The sequence below is a fragment of the Porites lutea genome, chromosome 8, assembly GCF_958299795.1.
Source record: "Porites lutea chromosome 8, jaPorLute2.1, whole genome shotgun sequence".
In the NCBI taxonomy this organism is placed as follows: Eukaryota; Metazoa; Cnidaria; class Anthozoa; order Scleractinia; family Poritidae; genus Porites; species Porites lutea.
In genome coordinates this window covers 6,302,402-6,323,414 of record NC_133208.1, presented here as the reverse complement: position 1 = coordinate 6,323,414, position 21,013 = coordinate 6,302,402, and the positions used below count along the sequence as shown (strand labels likewise).

At 40.3% G+C, this 21,013-nt stretch overlaps 2 protein-coding genes across 2 annotated transcripts; one reads left to right on the top strand and one right to left on the bottom strand.

Moving 5' to 3' along the window:
* Positions 1-3,022: 3,022 nt before the first annotated feature.
* On the top strand, positions 3,023-18,172 carry LOC140946222 (uncharacterized). The gene is made up of 8 exons (XM_073395310.1): positions 3,023-3,173; positions 7,345-7,465; positions 10,945-11,105; positions 12,882-12,946; positions 14,169-14,635; positions 15,431-15,713; positions 16,564-16,683; positions 17,765-18,172. Exons 1-8 carry the CDS (start codon positions 3,151-3,153, stop codon positions 17,812-17,814), a joined length of 1,290 nt encoding a protein of 429 aa, XP_073251411.1. The 5' UTR covers positions 3,023-3,150; the 3' UTR covers positions 17,815-18,172.
* Positions 18,173-18,963: 791 nt separating this feature from the next.
* LOC140947107 (octopamine receptor beta-2R-like) lies at positions 18,964-19,958 on the bottom strand. Its single transcript, XM_073396186.1, has one exon. The coding sequence runs from the start codon at positions 19,922-19,924 to the stop codon at positions 18,986-18,988; it is 939 nt and encodes a 312-aa protein (XP_073252287.1). The 5' UTR covers positions 19,925-19,958; the 3' UTR covers positions 18,964-18,985.
* Positions 19,959-21,013: the final 1,055 nt, after the last annotated feature.

The window sequence follows — 21,013 nt, the reverse complement described above, 5'->3', positions numbered from 1 at the left end:
TGACTAAACACAGCAGTCCCGCTCGTGCATGGGAAAAAACTTCGTTCCTCAAAAGAACTCGCTTGGAAGTTGTATACCGTTTAACATAAGGTTCTAGAAAATACTTAACAGGTGAATAGTAGTAGCTTTTCGACATATTTTATGATTTCAGTAACTGATGCAAATCTGCTGACTTATGCTGAAATGTAAACATGTCTTAATTAACTTTTCATGAATAATTCAAAAACGTAGAGAATGTTCGAGAAAGCCACGCAACGCATGAAAGCAATTTTACTACGTAGCACTCAACGAAGACAAAAATGTCTTTGTGTAGCATTTTGTAACCTTAAATTCATCATAAAACAGTTCGAAAGGAGGTCTCGTGAAATGTTCTTCAACACTCGAGGAGAAATTTCGTTTCTCTACGCGGCCACGTAATATCCTCTATTTATTCCTCAAGTAAATTAAAGACTAAACTCGAAGTGAACTCAAGGTACCAAGATATACTCAAGACATCACGAAGTAGTCCGGTCTCAATTCGTGAAATAGCCGAAACAAGCAGAAAAGTCACGAACTTACACGCACAATCTTGTCCCGATACTGGTGCATTATTTCATAACTATTTTTCATAGCTCGAAGTACCTGGGTCGCAGTAGCGCAATCGGCTAATCCTCGACTTAGAGTCTCCTCTGATCTGACGGGTCACACAGGTGAGTCGGTTCAAACCTCGGGAAAGCGAAAATAATAATAGTCTTTCTTCCTCGAAAAAGTTAAAGAATAAATCAAAGAAATCGAAGTGATCTCGAGATATTGCGAACTAATTCGGCTCTCAATTCGTCAAATAGCCGAATAAAACCGAAAACCTACAAACTTTGCATGCCCAATCTTGCCAAAAAATGTCTACTTTGATACATTCCTGAGCGTCGCGAATCCTTTCCTTCGTGCTCCGCCGAAGTAAAAAGTGTCACGCAATGTATAAGATAGTTACGTGAATCTTAGCTTTGATGTATGCCAGCATAATTATTGGGCATAATCCGTCATAACGAGCACAATTTTCATTTTTTTTTCCCCCAAAAGCACTGCTAGCATAATTTGCACTTTTTGATTGTTTTGAAGGACAAAATTGTCATTTATTGATCATGTAACCAAATTTGTTTGGCCCGAGATCAGTGTTAAAGGCAAGTTAAAGTAACAAAATCAATGTTTGTCTGCTTATTGTCAGGTTCATGTGATCTGGGTCCCACAGCCCAGAAATATGTTGTAGAATTTGCGAACCAAACCCTTCCTTAAAGGAGGAAGTGAATGGTTCGACACCAGTCCAATTGGAATCGAGAAGACCCGCGAAATAATAGAGGAGAATCTTAAAAAAGAGGGTTTATACAAAGCCGACGAAACAGAAAAATTCAAAAAATTGGGCGATTTTTGGTTTGGACAAACCCATAAGAGAAACAAAAAGGAAGATTTAAGATGAGTGAAGAATTAAAGTATTTCTCTTAAATTGCTCAGACCATACATGTAACAAGAATGGCGGTACAAATGCCATTAAATAAAATGTCTAACTAAGTATCATTCAGATTAATAAAATGTCGCTTTACATAACTACCAGTGCCATGGTGTCTTTTTAATCCTTTAAAGCCTAAGATCAAAATTTGAATTCCCATTTGTTGCCCCAATTCATTTCCTACAGAAGTAGCGGGGAGAAGTGGATGAAATATCAAGCAAATTCATCTTGTGTGATTATGTCCGTAATTCTCATGACCACTCTGTTTAATCCCGCCTTAACACCCCCCCCCCCCCCCCCCCCGCTCCCACACAAGTTACCCTAATTTATAGACAAACCAGACGCTCCTTCATAGGTATTCGAGCTCAAAGGTTGCCCGGGGTTTGGGTAGTACTGTCTATCAAATAATGGTTGATCAGTGTCACGAAAAAAAACCTGCCTTAACAACTGGATGGGAAAAGATTTGTGGCTTCATGGTAATGGCAAAAATTATAATGAAACATCGCTAATTGGAATTTATTGCTTTACTTGCCCTCTCAGTTTCTAACCGGCTACATATTCAAATCGTCCTGCAAACCGGAGCCGGAGTTCAAGCACCAGTGCTCTTAGCTTCGGGCTAGTACAGGCCCCGGTAGTGATAGAGCGATAGGGAGAAAATGCAAGAAGTAATATATCAAACATGAGATGCGGTGTTTCATCACCAGATGAAACACCGAGAAGAGAGTTGAAAATACGACGCGCAGCGGAGTATTTTTGACGAACTTCGAGGTGTTTCATCTGGTGATGAAACACTGTGTCGAATGTTTGATATTTCTTCTCAAACAAAATCATTTTTGAAGGAGAAATTAAGGATGCAAATACTAAGCAGTGTTTTATCCGATTTCCAAACACTCATTAAACATTAATTTCCTTTGTATTTTCTTAATGAATTATTAATGAGTTTGAGAAGAGATAAATCCTCCCGCTCCTTCCCTCTCCGGTAGGGGGTACTCCGCTCGTAGTCTTAATCTTATCCCCTACCTTTCATGTACGAATGACTATGGTGTCCCTTAACCGCAAAACGTTTCAAGATATGTCAAATCTCGCATTGTTTCAGCTGATTTCCACGGACTTCTGGCTCCCGGAAGAACTGAAATTTGGTTCGCTCTCTCTTCCATTTCACTCCTTAGGCTGTGGGCCAACAGTGTGGGTCCCCAATTGATTTTTCAGGATCCAGTATTTTACATACTAATCAAAATGAGGGCGACATTCGGCTGGTTGAATGTATAATCTGGAGCGAAGGGGATGCTGTATGTCAAAAATATACCGTCGCAATTTTTAATTCGAGATTGATTGAGCAGAAATTAGGGTCGGGATGACGGGATTGAAAAACTTTTTTGAAGGATATTTTTAAAATCGCCTGGGAACGCAGAAGCATTCCTTTTCTCTCCACCCCAAAAGTAAAGAAGCTACGTTTACTTTTTGACCGTGGCTATTGGCTCACCCTATTAATTTACAACAATAGCTATTGTTTCCTTCGCTAAACAAACAACTTGACAACCAAGCGCCGGCGATTACAATGTAACTCCAGCAGAAGTCACATAAGCCGAATTTCTCTTTCAATTGTGTCTTTTTTTGTCTTCGAATCTTCGAATATCGGTGTGTAACGTTAATTTGCTGTTGTTTAGAAGATGCCGGAACCTGTCCGTTATCGGTAAGTAGATTTATGTTCTGTTTATAATAAATATTCCTCGAGCGGTCGCGCATTTTGTCCTGTTTATTTGAACGGCATATGGTTGCGAAAACGTTTTGTTGTGTAGCCATCTATTTGTCGATAAGAGTAAAGCCTCGTGAATATCAAGGAAGACACTTCTGTGTATATACAAATTAAATTTATTGAACCGACTGATATTTACCAGTACCGGAATTTGTAGTGCAATCGAAATGAAAAACTCTAGAAATTGTATTACAATAGTTACTTGAGTGAAAGTCAACTACGAACAGTAGCCCCGCAATAATTTCTCTGTTATAGCTCTGAAAATTTCTAGTGGTTCAATAAATAGCTTGCGAGAAGTAACGGTGGGCGAATTATGCGTAAAGCACTGTGTTCGATTGCGGTTTGATGATCTTGGCGAAGAGAGAATTCAACAAATTGAAGTATCGTGTTTGCTGCGGAATTTTGTCTACCGTAGACGAGTTTTTCATCTTTGTTTGCAATAGGACATTACCAGTCTTTCTTAGTATTAAAGTAGAATGATCTGGTTTCAGCCTTTCTCCGTTCAAATTCTTAAGATCCGGTGAATTTTATAGAAACACAACCAAACAAATGATCGTCACTTTGTGCGTGCGTGCCGAGCGTTACTAATCATGAGACGATATTGCTTGCCGGTGTGTTACCTGGAGCGAATCCAATTTTCCGCTTTCTTGTTCTTTAACACAGTTTATATTTTTGGTGTCAAATAATCCAATGGCTTTAAAAAAAGTTTACTAGATATTCATTTGCTTGTCCCACTAAAGGCAGGCAATCGTCCGAAAGTCAAAAAGCGTCACGCAATGTATAATATAGTTGCGTGACATCACGGGTCTTGGCTTTGATGTATGCTAGCATAATTTTTGGGCATAATCCGTCATAACGAGCACAATTGTCATTGCCAAAGGCACTGCTAGCATAATTTTCACTTTTTGATTGCGTTGAAGCCCAAAATTGTCATTTATTGATCATGTAACCAAATTTGTTTGGCCCGAGATTCATGTTAGAGGAAAGTTAAAATAACAAAATCAATGTTTGTCTGTTTATTGTCACATTCATGGGATCTGGGTCCCACAGGCCTTTTCACACGGGACTCAATACAAGTGAAGAAATAGCTCAATTTAATGACCCAAAGGGCATTTGTGTGCTGGTTAATTGTTAATTGTTTGAGTTTTTATTGTTGTTTACAGTTTTGTTGTTTCAATGGTAGACTACGAGTAGTCCCCATTTCCCCTCAGGGATAGTAGAGGGAGCGAAATGTGAGCGCGCATGAAAATGAATCCATGCGCGGTGAGAGAGGCTTCAACCCAGGAGTCATTTGATAAGTAGGTTAGCAGAGTATGATTGTTCGGGTGAATGTAATTAACCAGAGTTTAATACTATCAACTGACGTGATTTTTGCATTAACCCTGGGTTAACTTAACTCTGCTTTGAACAACCCGGCCCAGGTAAAAACGGCAGAATAGGTAATGTTTTGTGATTGACATGTAACATGACGCATAAATAAATACTTTACTTCGTTTTATCCTCAAGCGTTACTTTTATCGTTGAAAGAAGTTGGAAAAACATTCATTCACTCAGGAAAGGTTAGACCACCTGCTACTTATGACGTCATATCTCGTAACCATAGTAACTGACCATCACTAAAATTATCTCAAAATGCGCGTGAGGGATAAAGGAACCTCTACTGAAAACGTCAGTTGTTATGTGTGCTAAAGCTAATATGCTCTACTTTCTGTGAGGAAAGTGACAAACTACCCTTACCCTATTGTTGGTAAGAGAGGGGGAGCAACTTTTCAAGGAATACTTGACTGTTGAATACAGGAGCAAATGAACAGTAACTGAAACCAATTTTTTGAGCTTTAGAGAGTGATTTATACACTGCAAAGCACAGTGTGCAGAAACCATTTTTTTTTTAAACAACCATCGCCAGGTAGCCTGTTCCAGGCATTCAGATAGTGGAGACAGCACGAAGAAAAGTGTGTCAGTAGGAAAAAAAAAACAGCGGGGGCGGGGGGGGGGTAGGGAGCAGGGATTAGGGTTCCCTTCTCTCTCCCTCCGGTTATATCTGAACCCCTGAAACAGGTTATTACGAGAAAGCTGCATAAACGAAGGAAGTTCCATACTACAGACTACCAAGAGTAGCCATACTGCTAGAGTATTATGTAGTTTCAAGAAAGCATCTGGATGGGACAGCTAGTCGTCCCTAATGATTAAAGGATTACCTCCTGGAAATTATTTTCTGCTTATCGACGTAGATGGAGAGTAAGTGTAAAACAAAGTTTTTAATTTTGCAATTCATCACGCGTTAATTTTGGTTCCTTACGAACGAGGTTGGCCAAGGCCCCAATCCAGACCCGCTGAAATGTAACATACTAACCACGCCACTAGATTAATCAGGTTTTGTCAAAGCTAAAGGTCCAAATGGCTGTTTGCTCTATTTTTAATAAGGAGCAACTCAAAGTGGGAATTTTTCTTGAATATACAAAAACCAATATATGATTTCACAAACTGAAATTTGTGTGATCGCAACACTTCGAATTCTTTACTCCATGCGTAAGTACTGTATCCTAGTTAAAAAAGAAAAAAAAGAAATAGAGATTGATAGAGAAAAGAAATTTCGTCTTCATGCGTTTACGTCTACCATACGACTGAGAGCATTAAGGTGATGTTACACGGGACAATTCGCAACGGCGATTGTTAGCGCAACGAAGCGTTGCAATGTTGGAACAATGCTGAAACCATTCGAAACAATATGGCAACAATGTTGCAACCCTGTATTTCGCAAAACATCGTCGTTGCGAATTGTCTCGTGTAACATCAACCTTTAACAACGACAACGGCGACGGCAGCGAAAACGTCACTGTTACAGTGAATTCGTGTTTTCCAATTTTTGTCGCGTTTATTCCAATTTTCCTCAAAATTTCAAATGTAGGCCAGTTTTCCTGGAATGAATTTTTGGGGACCATACTCAAGTTTAAAAAGAGATAAAAAAATTCGTCGTGGCTTGTGTGCGTCCTCCATAACGGTGACGTTACACGAGACGATTCGCAACAACGGTTTTTAGTGCAACGCAGCTTTGCAACATTGTTACGACATTGTAACGCTGTGTTGTGCTAAATATCGTCGTTGCGAATCGTACCGTGTAACATCACCTTAAGACGTGAAATTAGGCATTTTGGTGTTGTAGTCGTGTAGTGACGCCAAAGAAATGTATAAAAAGGTGTGATGCACTGAGTTGTTGTTTTGCTCATAAACCCTTGTTTGCCCTACTTTGACGTTGGTCTTGTTGCCGCCGTCCTTATGTTTGTTTAAGTTCGCTCGCTATTGACCATTTTCACGAGAGAACGACTTGTTTGGGGGACATCTTTGTTTGACACAAAACTAATTTTGTCAGTTACAAATAATTTCTTCGATAACGTTTTGATATTAAATCACTATAGAGAAAGGGACGCGTGTATGCGACGCTTGAACCGGTCTTACACAAGCTTGCTTGCATTTACAAACGTAACACTCGGACGTACAGGGAGGGGGGGGGGGGGAAGGTGAATGCCACCCCCCCTGTAAGGTTTTTGTGAGTTTTTTCCTAGAGGATAAAACATCAGTACCTGATGTTTTCAGTAGCTGTTTGTTCATCCCACGCGATTAGTGATGGTCAGTTGCTATGGTTATGAGATATGACGTCATAAGTAGCAGGTGCACAAACCATTTTTGGGTGAAAATACATGTTTTTTCAACTTCTTTCAACAATAAAAGTACATCTTGTGGTTAAAATCATGCAAAATGCTTATTTATGTGTTATTTTTCATGTAAAGCGAAAAAAATTACCATTTCTCGCAGTTTTAACCTGATTTCTAATTCTTGGTAAAATCTAAGACGGCGGCCAAGAAAATGGCGACCATTGTTGGTGACGTCACAGGCCTCCTGCGGCGCCACCACCCATAAAATATACCTCATCTTGTTAAGAATATCAAAGGCTTACCACTAAAGGTAAAATCGTTTCGAAATACTGCAATATATCAAAAACGGTGGGGGTATGAATTTGTGTGTACGTCCGAGGGTTAAACAGACTTTTGTTTACTGGTAATTATATGACAATGTTAACTTTTTTATTTTCTGTTTCCTAACTATTCAGAATGAAGCAAGATCGACTGCGACGAGAGATGCAAGAGAAGTATGAGCGATCACTGTTTACGCCAAAAGGATTGAAAACATTTAGACTACAGCCTTCAATTGACAATACCCCACTTTTGAAGGTCAGTTGTTGTTTGATTCTGCTGTATTAGCAAAGTAGAAATTTAACGTGAATTCATTTGTAGCGTCAATTCATGCGACGGTTTCATGCGTGTCCAGTCTAGTCTAGTCCAGTCCAGTTCCTATATATCCTTCCAAATCAGCAATCATGTTAATCAATGCAGCTAAACCAGCTTTAACTTGCGTGCTCCTCTTCTGTTGTTCAATTGGGACGTTCAATAATTTTAAGATATTAATCCAAGAGTCCTTTTGGTATGGCCGCTTCGACTTCCCGAATTTTTAGCATCCTCTTTATCAACTTAGCGTGTTTCGACAACAGTTTTTAGTGTGCTGCAAAGGAATCCAAGGAATTCTGGATTCTATGTACTGAATTCCGGATTCCACCTTGTCAGTGGAACTTGCAATCCGGATTCCTTATGCTGAATTCCGTATTCCAAAGCCCAGGATACCGAATTCCACAGGGTAAACGTTCCCGGATTCTGGGATCCAGGTTACACGGCACCTTAATTACATGAGGCGATCTCGTAAGCGACCATCTTCCATAATCGACCACCTCCCATAATCGAAGACCAATCCAAATCATCAAATCTCTCTAATCAAAGCCCTGTTGATGGAATCTCCTGTGAACGACGCTTCTCGTAAGCGATAGCAACCACTTTATTGGGGTGACAGTTTTATAATTTTTCATCGTTTTTAACCTCTGGTAAGCGACCACTTGACACATACGTATTACGTACGTATTATGAACGAGCTTTTTAGCTCATGCCTAGACGTTACGTAGATAAATATACGATTGATTGACACATGGTCTGATCCTTATATTCTTTGTATGTCCTGCACTATTTGGGGTTTGGCGTAACCGGGATTGTTATGTGCAGGGTACTGTCCTGGCGGCGGCTGCGACTGATTTTCGCGATGCATGCAAGCACTCCCATATCATATAAACGTAGCAATTGCATTCTTCTGAACGAAAATGTGTCCGGACCGCTTCTCGGAAAAGACCCCTTTGTGGTTCAATTCACATATGAAATTCACTGTTTTTGTAATACGCACCCATAACGCATGCTCTTGACTTGAAAAATTTGCCTCGTTCCAAGAGGCCGCGATCGTTTTGGTCAGAGACGGAGAAATGTTTGCGAAATCTAGGTGGTATCCGAGCTCAGGTTCCTTTCCGCCGCGTTTACCTGGAGGTCAGTGAACTACTATAATTTACTAGATTGTTTACATATATTCAGCCGTTTGGAACCAGCTGCTGAGAAAACAAAATCATATTCTTAGCCTTAAGTGAAAAATCGGGAAAACGAATTAAGTTAAACAAATAGTAAAGTAAAAACCTCTTTTTGCCGAAGTGTCAACAATTGGTTTCCAGGCGACTCTATTGAAAATCTGTTCGAGGTTTTGTGATGGAAATTTTTGTTCGTTTAATGCATTTCTTTTCATAAGGTAAAAGCGTTTTGTGGAAAGCTGGTGAAGCATGCAATTTGAGTTTAAAGTGGGTGCTTTTTAATTAACATGCTCCTGGGAATCTATTACTAGGAAGAAAAATTTATTCAAAACCGCCTTTTGCCAGTCTTGGAAACCAACACTCCCTATCACAAACAGCAGAAAAAGCTCTTTACGTTCAGCAGAAAATGCGTGAAAATTTGGCACCTGTGAGGTGTGCGGTACAGGAAAAGAATGCCAATTTAGGCGTAGAAATCATCCGAAGGGATCGAGCTATTTTATATCGCGTTCGGCCAAGAAAAGTTCTCACAGTTCGCGAAGAGGCCTCGAAATGGAAACGGCCAGCTCTTGTTACCCAAGTTGAAGAATTGATCAACATCGCTCTGGAGAGGAATGCACGTCAATCTTCTACAAAGGTTGTTTGTTTATGTTTTTCATTTGTTGTTTGTGTTGTTGTAATAGAGACATCTGGTTTTGTAAATTCACTTTCGCTTCATCGCGTATACAAAGCTATCCCACACGCAAAAATCTACAATTCGTTATCTAACGGAGTCTCAGTTTTTCCTAAATTTTCTGAAGCCTTGATTATGATTTAGTACTTGATTTTGACTCTTGCCTGCCTCTAAGAGCTTATCAGATAATACTGTTCAGCATTATTATGGTCGTCCTGGACGCGTTTTGGGAAATTTTGTTGTAACTGTTCGCCTCTATCATGCTCAATGAACTCCCATTGACGGTCTATAAATTTGGCGTGTTGTACATGACAATTCTGACTTACTTTTAACATCCTTCCCGCAAATGAACTCCTACATATTATAACTATGCAGGCCGGGAAAGTTGTGTAGTAATTCTTGTGGTATTTTTATTATGCTTTACTTAGCTGGGGTACACGTTTCAGGCATTATACACAAAATTCTTTTACATATTGTTATAATCAATTTCAGAAAAGAAATTCCGGGTATTTGTTATGTGCAATTTTTTGTCACAAATCAGTCTTAGAGGAAGGTTTCCAATATAGCTGAATGTTTGTTGGTTTTGTAATCTGCAAGTGTAAATTACAAATTTCAGAAGCTGTTAATTTTTTGCTGATTTATGAAAAAAGTTTATGCGTAGTACGTCATCCGCGCGCAACGCATGAACTCTAAAGAAATAATTATATATTTTAAACTTTAAGACCCACCTTTTTCTCATCATTCTTAACTCAAAATTTGGAACTAAAGTTTGAAAATGAAGGCGGCTGTGAGTTATTAACAGCAACTACAATCTAAAACTTGAACTAAGATCTTAAATTGTGCTCTTGCACATAAAAAGATAGCTTGCGAACACAGACGGATTTTCGGTCGTTGTCTCTAGACGAAAAATAACGTCTGCGAACCCGAGCGGCCAAACGATTCCCCTGACGTAAAATCTTTTGTTTTGATGTTGGCCAGTCAGATCAAAGGCCAGAATACAGCTCGAATGACTCCTCGTGACCTTGCGCGCTGGCGGGTCTACGATTAAGGTGATTGTTTTTAAATATTGGTGGAGAGAAGCGACGACTGGAAACTGTATGTCTGTATTCGCGGGCTAATAATTAAAAAAGAAGGCTGCCTTATAAAATAGTTTGTGTACTTATAACAAATCCAGATTGCTAGTCCAACGCCCTCCTATTACACCAGACACTGCCTTGGGGGAACGGATATTAAAACTAACCTATATTATCAAGGGAGTTTAACATGCTACAAGGGCGGGCCTTTAAAAAGAAGCACTTTATTAGAGCGTCGTCAATGTATCAAGCATGAAAGTGCTTAATGATAACACTCCTCGACCCCTACAAGAGACATGACCTTCATTTCTGCGTTCTAATCTAGGCCACGTGAGGGTCTAGTCGATTGCAGGGCAAAGGCAATACCTTCATTTCGCAATAATTGTAAGACCCAGAAGACTGGTGCGACCGCGGGAATCAAGCTGCCGACTTTCCGCTCTTCATTTATGCGGTGTAGCGACTGAGCTAGTCCTGCTGCGGTTAATTTTAAGTAACCTCTCTTGTGTTTTTCAGTACCAATCCAGACCCTCCAGTACGGGCTCGTCATCTGGTAAGTCCCCGAGGTACACTTCTACGCCACGCGCGCCTGTACCTCCTTCTCAGAGGCCCAACACAGCTGGGAAATTCAACGGAACAGGTGCCCAAGGGAGCCGGTCAATCGGGACGCAAACAAGGTCAGTTGAAATGTTACGTTCATAGGATGATTATAGGGAGCTTAAGCAACGAGGACGGCGAAGGCAACGAGAACGGCAAAAAAACCAATAGGTTTGCACAATTTTGCATGTGCATCACGCTTTTTTTACATTTCTTTCAGGCCCTCACTGCACGACTACGTCGTGAAACTTCCTCATTTCACGTTTCATGGAGGACGGAAACACGTGACAACGATTTTTTTTATCTATTTCCGAACTTAGATACAGCCCTTTAGAATTCAACCACTGGAAAATCGCCAATATTTGACAAATTTGAATAGTTACAGTAAGAGCGATGAAGTTTGATTCAGCGCGAATTCACTTTTTTTGGGTGACGTTTTCGCTCCCGTTGCCGTTGTCGTTGCTTAAGCTTCTTAATATGTCTTTAGGTACCTTGTGTAGTTCTTCTTTTCTTCTCTTATCCATGGATACAGTTAATACAAACCCGGGGGGGGCCATGTGCCCCATACTGTGGAATCTTTACTGGATCAGTTAAGACAATCAAAATGAAAATCAACTTTTAATGTCTTTTAAAAACCCACCTTTTTAAGCAAGCTTTTTAATGCATGAATTCTATATATCAATTTTATCTATATTGTTTTAAAAACTTTTTTCTGATTTTCATCTTTGTATATTGTATTATGTTTATCTTCTAGGTTTTTTAAATCGATTTTTGTAAAGTGCCATTGGACTTACGGACTTTGGCGCTATATAAATAATCAGATATTATATTGTTATATTATATCAGATTACTGCCATAACTTTCGGATAGGAGTAAAGCCTCCACGATCTTAAACCCTGATCCTTTTTAAGGATGAGACAAACGAAAATTTACACCCTTTTTAAAGCCCAAACCTGAAAAATGACACCCTCTACAACGGAAAGACAAAAACTAAGAGATTAATAGCAACAAACAAACCGCCGTTAAATCGCTTCTCATGTGCAATTTTTTTATGAGATAGCTCAGTTTTAACAGATCGTTTGTTTTTTCTCATCTTGCTGGGCGTTTACGCAATTGAATTTTAGCTGATACAATTTAGGTGCCGTGTCTAAGGATCGAACCCCCGAACAAAGTGCCAGCAAAGGCAAAAATGATACCCTATATTGTGGTTTGAGATTCTCAAAATTTATACCCTATCTGGCCACTTCATGCCTACCTAGCCCATATATGGGAATATCCACCCCGGAGTTGTAGCCCTGAGTTAGCTGTAAACATAGCATATATAGGTTGCCATGGCTACTAACCCTGGAGTTAAGCTGATCGTCGTCGTTGGAACATCTTGCCCCAGGACTCATTTGTTCCAAGGCCATGTGTACATAATAACGGATAGCTCTTGCGCCGGCACGAGAACCATATTGTTTAGCGACCAAAATTCATTTTGATATGAAAATTTGGGGTTTTGGGTCTCGAAAATGGACAATCCTCTAGTAGCTACTAGAAAATATTGTGCGCTTGTTGTGTACCATTTACTCGGGGGGAGGCGTTTTGGTGTTCGGTTCATTTTTTGAAAAGTAAAACTCTCAAATGTGCTCTTTGTGATCAATTTTTTCCTCTTCGACTTTAGAATTTGAGAATGAGCAGTTTCCTAATGAAAATAAAAATTGTAAATTGCTTGTTTACCCACGAAGCACATAGGAGTTAGTGTGAACTCGTTTAAAGGTGTCCGCGCGTTTTAGATCGAATTGGAATTTGCGCAGTCGCTTGCAATCTCTCTGAGCTCGGAATCTTTTTTATATTTTTTCCGCCTTCCCTTGCAGCCTTGAAAGAGCAGCCAGCGCAGGCGCAGTTAGAGAAAAGCCACCTGCTCCAGATCACAGACCAGGTAAGTAGACCGTACGTCTTTATGCTCGACTGACGTTTAACGGCGTTCACGATATCGGGTTGCTAAGGAACTGGACGCTGTTTGTCTTTTTATTATGCATTTTTCTGGTGAAAGCTGAACTTAAACTAACTTTGACCCGATCACGAGAATTTCACTAACGCACCGTCCACATGTACTTTGTGCCCGGGAACCATTGCCTGGGTACCGGTACAAAATAGTGTTGTGTTCCCAGCCTGAGTACCCGATATGTAATTGTGTATATAGCTACTCCATTTCGCCCTCTCAGGCGCTACTTCGAAAAATGAGTTCAATAGCAGGTGCAGAGAATTGGACTGCCCTAGAACTAAAGGTGTGAAAAAACGGTGTGCAGATAGGGACCCAGAGCCCACTTTTGTGCACCGTGAGTTTAAGGTCTCAATCTTGTACTCCGGCACCGCCACCGTGCCTGAATAGGCCATTTCCGATTTGTCCCAAGCCTCTGCTTCAAAGAGAGACTAGAGTACCTATTTAGAGGATATCAATTCCCAGTTACGCGATGGAAAGAGAAATCAAGGACGGTCTAGGCTAAGATTCAAGGAGATCGTGAAAAGAAACCTGAAGCGGAAGAGCATTTTAGTAGATAGTTGGAGACAGCGATTAATGGATAGAACGATCTGGAAGAACCTGATGAGAGCTTGAACTCTTCATGAAACAGTCATTTTCGCTTCGATAAACTGCTTAACTTAACAAAAACGTGGAACAAGCACGCGGGACGGGAAAAAAAATTGATAACCAAACCTAACTTGAACCCTTTCCTCGGCTTATCAGTAACTTTATTACCCATTTTCCCATTTATTTCCAAATTGTTTTGTCTTTTTCCTGTTCCTCGGCTCATTCCTTGTTCTTCGTTCCCCTTTTTAGTAACATTGAAATTCAGAGGTTGTGTTTTTGCAAATGAACTCTCGTAAAACATACAAAAGCGACACTTATTTCAATTTATCATGGCCCGACTGTTTAACAAGACAAGACAAGACAAGACAATGTTTTATTTGGAGTCTTATACAGTCCTATGTATATCGACTTTATCCAAATAATTTAAAATTATAACACAAATTGCACACTAGTGGAACTATAATCAATATTAACCTAAACAGCTAATGATTTAACAGACATTTAACAACACAGTGGGGAGAGGGGCGGGGGGGGAGCGACAGCACAAAGTAATGTTTTTCCTCATTTACAGGGTCGTCTCTTAGCAACCACAGTGTAGCGTACACCTCACGAAGCGCGTCCTGCCAGCCCGTGCGTATGTTCCAAAACGAAGATGTACGAACTGCAGCGAAGTTAAACCGACCTCCGAGCAAAGTCTATCTATGCCAAGAAGAGCGGGATCGCGCGCGCTCCGCTGGACGACGACCGAAATCTCCCGCCAGATTTGATGGAACGCCAGTGGAGTTGCCCGGGTTTATGAAATCAAACTACTTCCTTCATCATGAAGACTTGGACATGGGACAGAAGCAGTACATTTGGGGGGTAGCGCGGATTTACTCTGTGACTCAACTTATGAGTCTCAAACAGAGGCAGTACCAGAGTTTGTTAGATTATGAGTTCGCTAGGAGAATTCAGAACAAGGAGCTCAAGGAACATGAACGAGTTAAAGAATGGAAAGAGTATCAACGATACTGCAAATTCATTAAAAGATACGATCAGGTAACGAAGTGTCTTTGTTACTATTTATGAACTTGTTTAGGTGATGTGAACGACCTCAGCGATTGTGAAGAACCACGAACAATAAAGGTTGGCCTTTTAAGCCTGGGCCTATTTCATCATGTCTTTAAGTTGATCAGATAACTTATTGTTCATATTACAGACGTTGTCATCAAATGCTTTCCTGGCTTTTAATTAAAGATAATTTTATTTGTTGGTGCTCAGCCCTAAGCGATCCTTACATTATGTAGGTCAAAACAATGGCTTTCCACCCAAAGCTGTCTGAGATCAAACTCTGCAATTTATACCCTTATACGAGTTGGGGCAGCATACCCGCTTCGCAACCCCCCTTTTCCTCAGAAATCATCAGCCTCGTCCCCAGTCCAATTTGCGCTATCCGAGTGAGCGGAGGAGGCGTTGGAACAGGCATGGGTGACCTCACATGTTAACTCGCCAGGGATGACTGGCAAGAGGCAGCGAAGCTAAGAAATGTTATATTTTTGTTTATCTATTTTTTGTCGTCGCGCAGGATTAGCTAAGTCAGTAGAGCACTTGACTGCAGAGAGGGAGGTCGCGGGTTCGATTCCCTGGGACGGATCAATACTCCGGGTCTTAAAATAACTTAAAAATGAAGGTACTGCCTTTAGCTTTGCCCGGCAAATGGCGAGACCTTCGCGTGGCTCGGATGAACAACTAAAATGGCGGCCTAGTCTCCTGTAGGAGACGTAAAAATAGTATCCCCAATTAGTGCTTTCGTACAAGATAAATTCAAACTCAAATAAAGTGCTTTTTTGACAGAGAATTCCTCGGAACAGATTGAGCAATACGCGATCGCCTTGCGAGGAAGCGTCGCATGTTCACAAACACATGATTAAAGGGTGGACCACAGACCCCAACGCCAATGAAGCTTACAGGCCGTCCAGCCACAAACAGCGCCAGTCATCCCCAGAGTACCACCCCGCGGATACACAAGACACTACGGAGCAGCCCTCTGACAGTGAGACTGAGCAATACAGGCTCAGGGTGATTGTTTTGCCGGGCCAAAGAGAAAAGAGTAGGACCGAAGATGAAACCTTGAAAGGTTAGCTATGGTGTTTTTTTACGGTAGTTTTTTTTTTACGGTAGTTACCAAGACGTTTGTCTAATCGGGTGCATCATTCGTTTGGGTCAACGCCTATTCCCCACTTTAGAAAGGAGATGGATATTGAGCCGAGTTAGCATTCGCAAGGACTTCTGGGTTTGTTACGGGGGACGCGCCGGTCGCTATTGGCTATATATTAGGGAGCTTTAGCATCGACGACGGCAACGACAGCGAAAACGTCAGTTTTAAAATGAATTCCCGTTTTTTCAATCTTTGTCGCGTTTATTCCAGTTTGGTGAAAATGGCAAATGTAGGCGAATTTCCCTGGAGTTGATTTCTTGAGGACCGCACTCAAGTTTAGAGAGAGAAAAAGAGATTTGTCGTCGCTTGTTTACGTCCTCCATAAAACTTGCAATTAGGCATTTTCACGTCGTAGTCGTGCAAGGACGGTAAAGAAATGTGCAAAAAAGCGTGATGCAGTGCAATGTTGTTGTTTTGCATAATAAATCTATTGCTTTTTTGACGTCCTGCTTGCCGTCGCCATCGTCGTTGCTAAAGCTCCCTATTTTTGCCTGTCCCCAGTAACAGTCCAGCCAATTTCAGATGGGTGAATGCCTGGAAGGTTCTCCAACAGACTAATAAAACTGAAAATTGACACTCCCTTTGACGCCCAGTCACGAGTGAAATCTGAACAAAGCGTTGCTGTCCCTGTTGGTGCTCTCAAACACCCAAATAATCAGCAGCAAATTATTCCGTCGTGTATGTGGTATCGTGCATATTCCCCCTCAAAAGTAGGTTAGTATATAAGAAAGGTGTCGCTTGAGTCTCATAGTTCCCGTTTTAATTTTAGAATCAGCAGAAAATGAACCAAAAACTATGGCAGACGAGGAAGACAAATCAATTCATAAAGAAATAAACCACAAAAATGTAGAGGAGAACGATGTTGCCACTGATTCTTACGTCGAGAAAGGTATAAGGACGCTGCTGATATAGATATTGCCCGCGAGCAAGTTCGCCATCTGTGGGATATCGTAAAAAGTCACCCACGAGCGGCACGCGAGAGAAGACGCGAGAGTGGCGCGTTCTCGCGAGGCTTATTTTGCTCGACACTCGAGATGGAGAGCTTGCTCGTAGGCTAATAGGGAGCTTAAGCAACGGCGACGGCGACGGCAACGAGAACGGAGAAAAACCAATAGGTTTAGATTGACAAAACAACAACTTTGCACGTGCGTCACGCTTTTTTGTACATTTCTTAGCCGCCGTTGCACGGCTACGACGTGAAAGTGCTTAATTGAACTTTTGATACAGAAAAAATTGCCAACATTAGACGAATTGAACAAGATCGAATAAGCGCTATAAAGTTTGCAGCAGCGCGACTTAAGTGACGTTTTCGTAGCCGTCGCCGTCCGGTCGTTGCTTAAGCTCTCTAATATAGGTAGATTGTTACACGCTTCGTGGCGTAAATAAAAAGGAAAGCAAAAACCCACAGCAGTAAATGGTCACGAAGGAAAAAACGGACGCTAGCAAATTTTTATTTATTGCCAAAGCAATTTTCCTGCCATTTTAAGCGCTTAGCAATTTCACGTGGTAAGGTAACCGAAGGGTTAAACCTTCCTTGTAAACAGTGCCTCAGTGAAGTATTGGGTGTTGACAAATTTTCAGTAGTCTATTTTTAGATTTCTTTTCCAGCGAAATTAGCTCTGTCTCTAAGTAACCTTATGTTCCAGTTTGGCTGTTGGATTTTTAGAGAAAACCCAAGGTTGTTCAACAAATTTATCGCCACTCGAAGGCTTAACGCGTGTTCAGGAAAGAAATCCACCCTTAATTATTCATAATAAATTATATTAAATTGTATCAATTATTATTAATCAATATATGAAGCAAATTATGTTGACAAATGTTCCCTGGGTTGGGGGGGGGGGGGGCAGAGGAGGGTAAACACGCTTAGAATTGACTGAGTCATAATGTTTTAAAGACCATTGCTTCTGGTGAATCGCATATATACAAAAAAAAAGCTCCGGGATTAAACTACCATTTATTTATCCTTGCAGAGAGTCAGGAGGCTGAAAACCCCTCTTATGCCAGGGAGAACCACCTTTAACGAGAAAATATATCATTAGTGGCAATTTTTTTTGAAAACGGATGCAAGTGTGTGACTGGGACTTTCATTGTGCACGGTTTTCAAGACTGAAAGACGCCGTACAGATAAGAATCTCTGGCAGGAATTCCTTCAGTTGCGTGTATTTTAGGTCAAGATCAACGTTTTCTCAGTAGCAGTTTTTACTTGCTAGTGAAAGAGGTTTAGATATTCCCTATTGAAGTTATGTTTGTTAGGTTAATAGGTTGTTTGTTCATTATTTGAAATATCTTCCTCCCCAGTTCAAAATATGAGTCATTTCGTATATTTCCATTCATGTCATTTATTTGTTAATTAATAATTAGAGTGTGTTGAAAACGAGTGAACTGTCGAGATCTCATTGTAGTTTGATATTTTGTCAAGAAAATGTGACATTTTGCGCCTTGAAAAATATGCAGAGTGAATGTCCTAAAAATAAATCTCTATCGGTGGTGTTTTGTAGCTTATAATCAGTATACTAAAAAAAGCCTGCATGGCATTGCTGATTGGTCGATGAGGAAAGCAATTAGGCTTATTGAGTCCATATAGAGTTACAGAATGCAGTACGGAAGTTGCTATGGAAACAAGAGGAAAAGCAAAATTTGAAAACAAAAAGTAAAGTGGCTGACAGCCGGTTTACTTTGTCCGACGAAATTGTTATTGACCAACAGAAACAAAAAGAAAAACACATTGGCTCCTTAGAAGTCGGAGAAAAAATGTTTGATTTCTCGCTCTTTTCCTCATGGTTTTTTTTTTTTCAATCACTGTTCCAGTCCACTACAAGTTACAAAACTGTTCCAAAAGGAGAAAATCAAACGCAGGAGAACACGAGGAATGCGCAATGGAGTAGAGAAAGGATACATTTCCGTGTGCCATTCGCGCGCACGATATTTTTTCTTTTTCCACGCAGGTTTACGGTCCGCCGCATTGATAAAGTGGCTTCTTGGTGATGGTTATCATTCATCATGCTGCTCTCTTAAGAGTTTGCCACAATTCTAAGTAACGTCACTACCTCTTCTTTGCTTTCGTAGTGAATGTATGTTTCATGACAATTTTGTCTCTCAGAAGCTGCTTGACGTTTGTGCCAAGTCTCTAAATTATATTTTGTCTCCGTTGTTAATTGGTAGTGGCCCAAAAGTTTCATTGTCGATGGAACCTAAATACAAACTCCAATCAATCTGAATACTTTCTTTACTGCGGTACGGAATTCTCGTTTACGGATAGAATAGATGATCAGGTTACACAGTGTGCTGACGAAGAAAGTACAGGTTGTTGCAAGAACTACCTCGGCTGGAACATCGATTCCTGGAACAAACTGACGGCAAATGCCCATAAGCCAGCCTGGGAGATAGCACAGCAAGAACGTAGCGATGATGATAGTGACATCGACAGCTGCCTTGCGGTCGCTCAGCCTCCTCGATACGATCTCTTGCTGCTGAGGGCTTTGAGCATCAGCCACTTGGACGTCAATGGCGTTTATCTGCCTTCGCGCCGCCTTGTACACAGACCCGTTCAGGAATACAATGACCAAGAATGGCACAATAAACGTTGCGATCGGTAAAACGATCATGTTTCCTCTAGTGGAATCACTCTGCACAGCCCACCCCTGCTCGCAGAAGAACACCTCTGGGTTGTATACGTACTTTCCCCAACCAAGGAATGGACCGATGGAAAGTGGAATCGGGATTATCCAGATGATTGCCATAAATGCTACCCTGGTTTTTGTAATGGTGCCATGGTACGTCAAAGGCGACTTGACGATCGCTAGGTATCGATCATAAGACACTGCTAGCAAGTGAAGAACCGTGTTGATGTAGAAGTATCTCACAAAGAATGGGTTGAGATGACACATTGTTTGGCCATATAACCAATGTTCTTGCGCTATGCTTTCGATGCGGAATGAGTTGACGAGGACCAACAGCAGAAAGTCTGATAAAGCCAGACTTGCCAGTAAAATATGTCGCATCACATGAAATCTTGATTCGAGGATGATCGTCACTATGACCAATAAATTACCAGGAAGACCGATCGCGTCGAAAAGTGCGTGGAAGGCTGCTATTACTTGAGGAAAGCTCATGGTTGGAGTTGCGTACATACAAGTTATGTAATTTGCTTGAACGTTACGAGTAAAGAAATCTAAGTGAGTTAGTTTTCTTAATTGTATGTACTTTTTTACAGCTGAATTGAATATTTTCTTATACAATTTACGTCATTTCTTTTCTTTAGCTGATTACGTGGACGGAAGTTGGTCCCACACTGTAACTAAAATGCAGGGAGTAACATATGGAAAATCTTGTAAAATTCCTGAAAGCTTAGTTTCGGTTCTTTTTCACTTTTGTTTTCTTTAGAAAATATATATTTAGGGTTTTTTGGTTGTTTGTTTATTTGTTTTTTTTTTTAATGTCTTTGAAGCAATGAAAATCATTTTTTAAGGAAGAAGAAACAGTGAAGAAAGAATCTCTGATCACTGCAAAACAGCAATCGTTTATAAAAAGTAAAAACGTTAACTCACCCCTGCGATCAGCTGAATATTTAATGACGAGCGTACCTTTAATTTTAGAATCATTTCTCAACTAATTACCTTTTATCCCTAAGTATAAACTGTTGTCTTTTGATTTACTGTCATTTTCATATCTTGAGGTAAATTGTAAAGCAACTGTAATCTTTAAATTATAATACTGAATAGTTCTTCCTATGCCATTCTAATCTCGTTAAATTACATGCTCAGGCTACCTAACAATTTACTGTGATATCTCAACAAACAGTGAGATTCATCCAATTAAAAAAAACCGTATAATATAATAAATATGATCGAAAACGCCTATAATTTGGAGAACTACTTTTTTGTGAGAGAGCAAAAAAAAAAAGACAAACAAAAACAAAACAAAACAGGAAAGAAAAGGGGGAAAAAATAGCGTTTTCCATATGCACTTCACTTCCTGTTAACTTCATTGATAAGATACTTTTTAGATACGGATGGTTAAGCTTTCTAAAAAATTCTAAATTATTTTGGTTTTTTTCTCCCATCAACGCCCTTTTTATTTTTGTTATTTATTTATTTTTTATTTTTTTCATTGTCATGATTCAAAAGTTGTCTAGCGCCGTTTTGTGGCTTTTGATATAATTGTAAATTGTCTTGAATCAGTTGAATTAAATACTTTTATTGTTATTTTTTTTTTCAAAT